This window comes from Perca fluviatilis, chromosome 3, assembly GCF_010015445.1.
Source record: "Perca fluviatilis chromosome 3, GENO_Pfluv_1.0, whole genome shotgun sequence".
Taxonomy (NCBI): Eukaryota; Metazoa; Chordata; class Actinopteri; order Perciformes; family Percidae; genus Perca; species Perca fluviatilis.
The window spans coordinates 22,040,840-22,052,371 of NC_053114.1; the positions used below are offsets into that span (position 1 = coordinate 22,040,840).

The 11,532-nt window shown below is 39.7% G+C and overlaps 1 protein-coding gene across 3 annotated transcripts in view; it reads right to left on the bottom strand.

Annotated features, from left to right (window-relative positions):
* gpc6a (glypican 6a) overlaps positions 1-10,786 on the bottom strand; it is a 165,032-nt gene extending 154,246 nt beyond the window's left edge. For all 3 annotated transcript variants that reach the window (XM_039795002.1, XM_039795001.1, XM_039795003.1), the window contains exon 1: positions 10,141-10,786. In XM_039795002.1, coding sequence (XP_039650936.1) covers positions 10,141-10,300 — 160 coding nt within the window. In that variant the 5' untranslated portion in view covers positions 10,301-10,786. The remainder of the gene's footprint in view (positions 1-10,140) is intronic.
* Positions 10,787-11,532: the final 746 nt, after the last annotated feature.

Here is an 11,532-nt window from a genome sequence, read left to right on the forward strand (position 1 = left end):
AGTGTCATTATTATCCCCCACAACATTTCACTGCAAAGCCTATTATTTAATGTTATAATTAAAGCCCACAAATGTGACCCGAGGTTAAGATCAGCCCTCTAGATTTTTTGCATTAACATAAAGATAATACCAATCTCTAATTAGTCTCTCCACCTCAAAGCAGCAAACGAGATCACACTAAACTGGGTCATGAACTCATGTAATCAGTATAAATTTCCGAATTTATAACTAGACAACATCCTTTACTTGCATGTATTGTCCTGGCTAACAACTGCTGCTCTTTAAAAACACAATTTACTTCCAATCTGTGTTGCAAGGTCGGCACTGTGGTTTTCTATTGTCTTGTTACTTGGGGAGCAATTATCATCTATTCACTTGAGAGATGCAGTCATGCAGTTGGAACTCTCTTGTTACGCCCACTGCAACACTGCTGTCATGAAATTCTTAAACTTAGTATATAGTACATAGTTTACTGATTGCACAATTTAGGTAAACATCATACTGAGCTGCCACAGAATATTAGGGTGAAATGTTTTTCCTGTTGTCCTTGCTGCAAATGTAATAGTGATCAAGTGCATATGACTTATACTGTAGCTGATTTATTAGAAATGAGAGAAACAGGAGTAACACACAACTTTACACAGACAGCTTACTGAGAGCACAAAGCTCTTCTTTTTCACCGAGTATCTCCTGAACTGAACCCTCACTAAACCTCCAGTATTGCAGGGCAAAATATAGCACAAAAGCGCCCACACACCATTAGAGCCAGAAATGTCTCAATCTACTGACTGAGTATGTTACATGCACACTGTATTCCAATTAAGATCCTTATTCCAGTTATGAAAATAGTCTGGTTAGGCCATATACTGTGCAAATAACTACCCCATTCATATTTCCCATTTACACACAAGCAATCATAAACAGCAGTTTCAGCAGATGCATTCAGATCTAGAGCCCCACCACATACGGTGTATAACTATGGTTCTATGAATCCTGGGTGACCACCAGAGAAGATTTGTAGTGACCAGATTTCTACCGTCTCTGGCGGTCAAAAGAATAAAACAGAACTTTCCACTCAGCCTTTAACTGATTTTACATTCTAGGTAGGCCGCTACCTAGATTGGAGAGAAGAGGAGAAAATGAAGTGATTTTCTCTAGAAAAAAAGGAAAAGAACTGTAGTTGCAAAGAAACTATGAACTGGAACCAGAATCAGTTGAGATTATAATTAATGTACTTGCTCAAAAAGGTTTAAATAGTATTAAAGCTATAGTGTGTAGTTTCTGTCTCCCCATGAGGAATTCTAAGTAATGACAACAAAACTGTGCATCCACATGATACAGCCTTCGGTGATCGCACATCACCCCCACCCCTCCTCCACACAGTTGCTAGTAGCCACGGAGGACATGGAGGATAAAAAAAAACATGATGGACTCTTCAGAAGAGATAATTATGTTTGCTTGATTTTCTGCGTGCTAAAGTCGCCGGACGACACCAGTTTCTGAACATAGCCATACTGAGAAATACAGGAGAGTGTTATGTGGAGCTGATAGTCTTTATTAGCTTTGTAGCAACCCAATTGGCAATGGCTTGAATGTAACGGACCTTCATTAATATAAAAAGATTACGCACTAAAGCTTTAAAGGATAAGTCTGGTGACATACTACAAAATATGTTTTTTAAAACAAATCACATAAAAATACCCCAACTAACAATTAACTTATGCCACTAAGAGGTATTAGCCTACATAGCTAAAGCCTGATATAACTTATTCGCCAGTACCATAGAGCTCCATTGTTGTCCCAAAACCTTTAAAATGAGCCACACCTTTGCACTGAATGACATACCTATCAATATGGGCACTGTAGTTTAATTGAGACAATTCCATATATGCAGGCTGATGATGTTAATGCTCAATAAGGCAACAAATCCATCATTGAAAATAGTCCCCAACAAATACAGTATTGACTTCTGTTTGAGTAAAGTTTGCTAAAATTACAGTGCCCAGCTGTTTTAAAGAAATTACTTTTCAAAATTCCAAAAAGTTTTGAAAATGAAAATACACACTGTAGCCTATATGTGATCTGCTTTTAATGATTTACGTCAGTAGGAATGAATGGCCGGGATTCAGAATGTATTGACAGAAAATCCCCAGCCTTATTCTTTACTACTCTTTACTAAATACACCACCACATCACCTTACATAAAGGTTGGCCTTGTTTTTCAATTCCAACTGGTAAAACGAAAGTTAAGTGTTTCAGTATGCAAATATTCAATTTTCTGCTTCAACTACACAGTGAAAAAAATTATAACTATATTTAGAATCCTGAATGATGTTCACAGGCCTTAAAGTTAGCCATTGATGTACTGCTGTGGCTTTGTTTGTACTAAAAAAAATTCTGCATGTTGGAGCATCTGCAATATTGATTTAGATACATCAAAAGCCCCCCCGTGGCCTCACAACAGTGAAACCACCTCCGAGGCCTTTCAGGGGTAGAGACGGTCTATGTTTCATCAACACAACAACAGTGTCATTGTCAAAATTTTAATGGCAATGCCATCACCGTTGTCTGCATCCGTTGACAGCGTCTGATGTTTCCATGACAATTTTGGAATGCATGTTTATCTGTGCTTAATGCTTGTTTACTTCCAAGTCTCTGAGGGGTGGCTTATTTAGCAAATCACCTCAGCCATGTGTACTAGTCTGTGTCTGAAAAACAAAAACAAAAGGTCCCCAGTGTAAAATGTATTTGCATCCTTGACACCTCGATATGACATACCCATGTGGGTATTCCCAAAAGCACTGTGTGGCACTCATCCCTCTGAGCCTTATCATTGGTGTCAAGCTTGGGACTTCTATTCAGAGACTACCCTCCAGAGGCAAAAAGGTCTCTGTGGGCAAAAAGAAAGACCATAGCAATAAACACAACGCCTTGGTTCTCTAACATACATAATAAATAATGGTAGGAAAACCACACCCTCTTGGCTAGAGGGTGAGAATAGAAGTTATTAGTGTTGTCTTTGTACTGAACAGTATGTTTTATATGGCTTTAGATCAATCCTAAAGGGTCTCCCCTAAATATGGCGTTTTTCCATTACATGGTACCTGCTCGACTCTACTCACCTTTTTTGGTTTTCCATAATGGAAAAAAATTCCTTAGTACCTGCCAACAGGTACCTTTTTTTTAGTATCACCTCCGCGAAGGTTCCAAGCGAGCTGCAGCATCATTGCTAGCGACAGACGGGGTTGTCCTGAACAAACGTGCCATTTTTAAATAGTTTAAACCAGCGGTGTTTTTTTTGCTGCCTCCAGCTTTGGAAACAAAATTTGTCTCCTGGCTTTGGCGACAGACACGCGCCGAGATTTAAAAACAACACACCTTCGACGTTCTGTGTGTGTGTAGTGTTAGGTCACGGCAGTTTCCTGCGGCGTTGCAATGACAATCAGCCACGCTTGCCTCACGCATGAGGTGGTACTAAATCTGCAATGGAAAATGGAGGACGGGGCACCGTGGCCGAGTCGAGCCGAGCCGAGTAGAGCTGGTACTAGCAGTGGGTAAGCGCCATTAGATAGCAGTAGGAAGGCCACCCTGTTATCATTAATACCCACCCACTATTCTCACATGTCAACAATGATGTGACAATGTGACCTCCACCACCCTCTACAAAATTCCTGGACCAACTAACAAAGAAATCCCAAGGGGAACACTTTTCCCAGTGGAGGAATATCACATGTGACTTTTCCTTCTGTTACCTCCTGCGGCAGTTTTTCTTTCACTAATGTATAAACGAGACGAGCAAAGTTGAATGCTTTTTCTCCCTTTTTGTAGAAACAAGTATGAAAAGGCAGCATGTAGAGATTCTTCTGTGCAACACAAACAGCGAGTCGGATCACTAATCCCTCAAACTCAGATGGATTACATCCTACCTGACTCCCTCCTTGTATTCCTCACAGAGTTACCGCTCAAGTCATGATTTCAACACACGGTTAGTCAAGGATGCTCTGCATGCATATATGTTCTCTTTTACCGAGTAAGATTGTTTATTTTTTGCTTATTTTCTGTGCTCTCACTTCTAATCCCTCAACATACAATCACATCCATCCATAGACTTCTTGCTGTTATTTTCTAGTTCCTCTCAAGGCTTGAGAGGGTAGTGATCCTTAATCCCACCCTCCATTACTGATTTAGGCCAGCAGTTGATTGAAAACTGAAAAAAAGTGCTATCGCAGTCTCCTACGCTAGCCTGGAGGCTTTTCACACTACTCAGAAAACACCATACATGGTGCTGAGGAAGGCTGCCAGGATCTTGCAGACCATATGCATTTTAGGCTTGAATGCCTGCAGAGGGATGACACATTCTTCACATCATGACAACTGTCAGATATTCTCATTTGCCAAATCTGACAAAAGGTAGAAAAGCACAGCTGGATGATTCACATTGAAACTCATTTGGATGTTCAATGCGTACAATCTGTCTCGCCCAATGAAAAACAAAACACTTTTGTCATTTCCTCCCACAATAGAGGTGCAAAGCAAAAGAAAGATTGGGAAAGTGAGGCTAAACTGCTACACACACCCACACACACACACACCCAGACCCAGACCCACACACACACACAGACCCACACACACACACACACACACACACACACACACACACACACACACACACACACACACACACACACACACACACACACACACACACACACACACACACACACACACACACACACACACACACACACACACACACACACACACACACACACTAATCTCCCTCACATCTCATTAACTGTTCTCTCTGAAGATGTATACAGACTGGCAAGAGACTTATTTCCAATTTGGCAGAGCCAAGAGCATCTTAATGGGCTTTGGAAAAAAATGCCCTACAGAACGTTTTATATGGATATTTGCTAGGCAAGGGCTTTTAGAGTGGTATTCCCACACTTTCACTAAAGGTCTTATGTCATTCCATTATTTAGTAATTAGGCATCTGGCACACATCTAAAATTATCTCCACATGTATTTTAAATAGGCTATCTGCCTTGCATATAAGGAAAAATTAAATTAGATCTATGCAACAGACTATTGATTACATTATTTTGTGACAATGTGCAGAAATGTGACCAAAATATTAACCATAGACTATCACCACATTTTCCGTGCTATATTGTGTCATTTAAAAATCCTGACGGATAGTATGTTTATGTGAGTGCAAAATACTAAATAGCTTCAAGCCTGCTGATTCTTGCGATGGATTCTTGAGGGAACACGGCAATAATAAGTTGTGCTTACAGCTTTAATTATGACTATATTGTATCATCTTCTTGAATCATTTGTAATTTCAACCAATTACATCTGAGGCCCTAAAACATTCATCAAATAGGGAACTAAATGGGCTTAAACCTGCTTTTAAAAAAACATACGAATACAACATTGTGTTGTTTTGTCTGTCCATAACAATCTTTAATTTAGATGTTAAGTGTTGTAAGATGGTTTATTTCAGGAGCTACAGTGACGTATGTGTCAAAAAAGCTCAAATGTTGACGATATTAAATGTACCGCATACAGAAGGTTCAAACGGGTCCTGACATTCATTTAAGTACAAACAGCAAAGATTTCTGATATGTGGGTTGTGTATAAGGGAATTGGCCTACTGCAACATACAGATCACAGTGATAAGCAGAGAGAGTTGCAGCTTCAGGAATTTACAAAAGGGAAAAATATGCTGGATTTTGTAACAGTTAATAACTGTTCATCTTTAAAATTGCTACCAATGAACCACAAAGGTAATTGTTATTCTTTAGAAAGGAAATATATAGGAAGAGTTGCACACTGCATTAATAGGAACTGCAGCACATCAAGGGATTTTGTTTCAAAGCCGAAGCAAAGAGCTACGTCCACCCATGAGAATCCCGACCGCTCTGTGTAAGTAGATGTTGATATTAACAGCAAAGCCTCGGAGCAAGAGCTCCCTGGCAGGGCCTGACTGAAGCATTCAGGAGAAGTTGTGTTTATGAACAAAGGGCTGACAATCAAGTGGCATTGTGTGCATGACACTATAACTAACGTCTGACAGAGGCACACAGGGGTGATCTGCACAAGCTGTATTGCTAGCTGACTGCTGTGTAAAACACCAGGAAGGCAATGGTTCATTGACAACACGGACACGAGAGCGGAGGAATCATAAGCTCGACCTGGTGGAGTTTAACGAAGCTGTCCACCAGCCAGTTAAAGACATTTTTCAGCAGTGTGTTTCAGCACCACCACTCTATCCTACCAACCTCCTCTTTGCAAAGAATACTAGCACGCTTCAGAGAGACCTCTAACTGTAAGAAAACTACGCCAGTACGATTTTTCTCACTGGCCTTTACCTCCCACCACTCCTGTACTGTAAGCAACTGAGGCACTCAAGAGTCCTTAGGCAAAAAGAGAAAGTAGCACTTTTTAATCAATGAAGTGGGTAGTATGGTTAACCTCTAACCGGGTCCGCCAACTGAGCAATTACATTATGTCTGCATCGGTACTAAAGAGTTAGCTCAATCCCAGAATACAACTGTGGCTGATGACAATTTGCCAAGCACAGCAACAAGTATGACAGAAGTGTTATACTGCTGAGCGTACATTACATCTCTTTATGGTTGAAACCACATACGTAAATCTGACTGTCTCTGAGGCAACACTAATGTTTCTGCTTTCAATCGTTGTAACCACTGTAATTGTCAGAAGTTATTATTAGCCCAGCCACTGCGTCCCTGAAAAAACAACAACATATATTCTAATCTATTGTGTAGTTATATATGGAATAGAAAGCATAGCAAAATATATTTTCCCACAAGAACTTTACAGATTTTGATTTTAAAAAAGAGCAAAAGCCATAAAGATATGACCTCACCTCCTGTTGTAATCTTTGAAACATCGATTTGGGGGTTCTGCTCTGATGGTTTACCAGGTTCTTTATGTTCTGGATAACTTTTATGACTCTGGAGCCCAAGAGACCCATTCAAACACTGCTGTAATATTTCAATAATGGATGGCCTGCAGAATTTAGATAATAGCTGTGTAAATGTGCTTATTCAAAAAGGGTCTGACCAAAATGCAAAAAAAAATAAACTTCTATTCAGAATGCCACCAACAAACTACATATTTATTTAAGTTTTATGAGATTTTTGTTTAATTAAAGTTAAAGTGTGGATTCAATCATTAGCCTATTGTATTTTCATATGCAAAAAGCTAACATCTTAACACATCTGTGTTTGTCACCTCTTAAATAATGTAGCTCAGCTTGTCGGTGGCTGTCAAAATAATTAGCTTATGCAAATGTGAGCTTACACCCTGAGGTAGCCACCTCTGCATAAGTATTACACCTGTGTGTTTAGTATCTAGAGGCATAGCATGACATGGCAAACGATGGAGGGATGAGCGCTAACGCTGCACATGCAGCCACACGTTTGTATTAGCATAGCTTATCAGGGGTAATTGACTGATTTCTACTATCCCATCTCCTGAGGCGTAGATCTAACTTCTGTTGTATTTACTGTATGCAAAGGTTATTTGGAGACAACAAAATCCAATTGCACACAGTGTACTGGCTGTACATGAATTGGAATTGGGATTTGATCACAGCTCCATAAAACATCTTGATCTATAATGTGGCCAACAGAACTCTATCTTTGACTTTAACTTGCTGACGTTCCAAGTAAATGAGAAATGGTACATGACATAAAATAATAAATACTGAAAAATCTCAGGCTGTTCTCGTGAACTATTCGTACATAGCTATGAAAAGTAATGCACTGTAATGTGTATGTATTCCATGTATTTATTACCGTAAGCCCCAGAACTCTACATAATCTAATAAAAGTCCAAGTATTTCCTAATCATTTATAAAACATCATCTGACACGTCCTTCATTCTTTTTGTGGTAAATGGAACCCATCCAGTGCTCTGGGGAGGTGGAGGCCAACGAAAACTCTGTAGTCAAATACTGGAAAACTACATGATTTTAACTCCTACGACAACTGTTAAACTAAATAAAAACAGCTGCACAGATGAAGTCCAAGATTCTGTCTCAGGATACATTCAAAAAATCAAATGGGATTTAATAAATAATCCAAACATAAAGCATTTAATAAAAAATTGAAAAATGAACCATGTTCAGGTTTCAATAATAGATATGTCTGAATGAATCAGCAGACTCGTATTACTATTGTAATCCTTACATAGTTAGGGCAAGTTCACATACTTGGATCGACTACACAAAGCTGCGTTTAATCACAAACCATCACTTTACAACACTGATGACAACAAGGAACAGGGGGCAACATCAGAGGCCACCATCTCTGTCTAGCTTCCTGTGCTTTGTCATATCAGAACTAAATAATGAAAATAAAACTAAAACAGCACTGCATTACTACTTTTAGAAGCTTATCGTGTTTAATAAAATACTCTGCACATTAATTATTCTAAATACAGTGTCTGGTCTTTTTATTTGAGAGGTCTGCTGAAAATTTCTCCTTGAGTTGATGCTGAATATATGTTGCTACCGGAGCAGAATAAATGTGGGGAAAACAGTTTTCCTTTTTGCTTTTACATATTTACTGCAGCTTCTGATGCAGATTTTCTTGGTAAATACCAACTTCTGTATTTTCTAAAGATACAAATTGTCCTATTTTTGTCTGCATTTTAGCAACTCAATAGCGCCATATAGATTTATAATTCCTAGATGAAATTGTTTTGAATTTATAAGTGATGTAGGGATCCCTCACACACAGACTTACACACATATGTTCAATCGGTGACAAAACTATCATTTTCCCATGCAGCCAAAACCCTGTTTAAAGCAAATAAGGCGGCTCTATGATCATTACTGCCTGACACTGCCAATTACCAATACAGTATCTCTATTTTGTTTGTAAGAGGCAAAAGAGGGATTAACTTCAGGCCTCTCTGCTTCCACTCTTCCCTCTCATGAAGCTGACTATGTTTACTGACTAATCTCCTTTCCTGCTTTGACCATAAATGTGATTACCACCACACAAGAGATAATAAAACCCCATATCTCTGCTGTACCAAGGCACATGAATTAAAACCTAAGCTGTAGCCTTGAGGAATATCGAAAAGAAGAAGAAGAAAAGAAACCCTCAGCAAAAAGAGTTTTTCATGCTGAGTGCATACAGCCCCCTACTGGTAAACAGCATTCACTATTTAGCCAAGTACAACACAACAAGCTTCCATGATCTTCTGTTGAATGTGAGCAACAGGTATGCAGCTACTGTACTTTCAAAACATATCTTCTGGTGTTTCACTGTTGCAAAATCAATCTTTCACTGTCTCCATTTCACCAGCTCTATTTATTAATGATCTCACATTTGGGCGCAAGTAAATTACATATAGAAGTGTCACATGTGAGTCTTGGGCTGTTAGTTCTGGTGAGAAAATGGTAATCTATCAATGTATAACCTGTGGGTGATGTCACCTCTATGAGGAGAGGAAGACTTCTTTGTAATGGTCCCAATGCTAAAACAGGTCAAAGGTAACGTGGGTTTTACCTGTGTCAATGTAAATCAAGTTTTTGTATTACCTATTTCAATTTGGCCTAGAACATGTAAAAGCTAAAACACCTGAAACGTTTACCTATATGGGGGTGGATAGACGGATACTTATTGAGCAACATGACAGGTGGATCATTTTAGCTGTAGTCTGGATTTTAAATCCAGTGATTGGGGTCTACTCACTGGAAGATAATGAATGAAATGCAGCTTGCTGCGATTCCTCAAGCAATGTGGACACAGAGAGAATCATACTGGCCTTTAAATAGCAACAAAAACACATACATAGTTCCAACTCTAGTGCAATCACATGTCTTTGATTTATCAAAATACTTGCAAAAAGCCTAACAAACATACAGACTGCATAGATTCAATTCAGACAAATGCTTTAACAAAGTCCACCATGGAACGTGGCATGTTGCAAAAACAGACTTTTGACTCGTTTTGGATATTCTGATAAAAGGGATGACGGGATGTTGGTAACAGGGCGAGTTAAACGCTCACAGGTTTGAGGGAGATCGGAAATCACATAGTTCAGGTTGTGTGTGGCGATCACCATCCAATTGTTTAATGATTTGTCAATTACCTGATATTTCCTGATGAGGCACATTGACGAGGCTGAATCCTTTAGCGTTATAAGCTTGCCTAGTCTCGCTACAGCTCCGCGCTTTGCTTTCACCAGCAGATGACAGGGACAGCACCGACAGAGTACATAAGGCGACTTGCAGTCTCCACATCGCATACATCAGTGAAATCCTTGATAATGTTTCACAGGGAAATACGAGCTCCGTCGGAAAAAGAACAAAAAAAAATCCCAAAAGAGCTGATTAAAAAATGTCTCCAGTGAGCAGGGTATCAGATGTTTATTAAAACAAAAAGGAAAGAAGAAAAAAAAAGGAAAATCACTCCTCACTTTAGATACTGGTACGTCCACCTCATTGCAAAAGCTTCGTCTCTTCCACCTCGAAAAAGATATAAGACCCTGACGAGTCCGATTGCTCCCAGCTTGGACGAATCCGTTTGAAGAAGACAGTTGCTACCTGGAGCTCTCTGTGCAAACAACTTCTCCCGCACACACAGCAGCCCTGTGCTCGTGTCGGTGTGAGGAAAGCAAAATGCAACGGAGACACGCTGCACGGCGAGCAGAGCGCACAAGGGCAGGGCAAAACATGGAGTGGAGTGGCTGCTGCGACTTGAGCTGCTCGCATCCAGGGGCGCGCACTGTCCTCTGCCTTTATGCATCCTTGGTAATGCGCACCACAGCAGCAGCAGCAGCACCAGCACATTACGCACATGTGTAGACACATGTTGGTGGAGGCGCGGGGACCTGGATCTAGTGTAGGCGGAGTAAACCTACACGTCGAACCGAATATATTTCTTTTATTTTAGTTCACAAACTCTCAAAACCACAGCTGACTGCTCACTGTCTTTTGATGATAAAAGCCTATGGAAGTAATATGATAAAGGCTATCAAATTAAGCTAGAACCCCCAGAGCCTTTTTTTTTTACACACACACACACACACACACACACACAAACACACACACACAGTATCACTCATCTACCATTTATGTGCAACCTTCCCTATTTTGATATCATTTTTTACTTAAGTTCATTTTAGGTCAGATTCTGACAGTTAGACAGTGAGCTGCAGTGTAAAATGTCCTTCCTGCTAAGAGCCTCGTTTTGCCTACTGTTGCCTAAATTATTTTGTACAAAAACCCCAATGCTTTCAATTGGGCAGAAGTCTTTGTCGGTCCTATATTTATGAAAATGATTTGACCTAATTTAACTTCACCAGCCACAACTAATACATTACCTATGTCAGCACAGAACTGGCTCATCACACTTTAACATCAATGTATGTCATGATTTAAACAAGTAGGCTATCTTAACAAAGATAAAACTTTGTGGGAAGAAGAAGTTGTCTTGTTGAAGAAAATCTAAAAGGACAAGTATCTCATTATCAACACGAGGG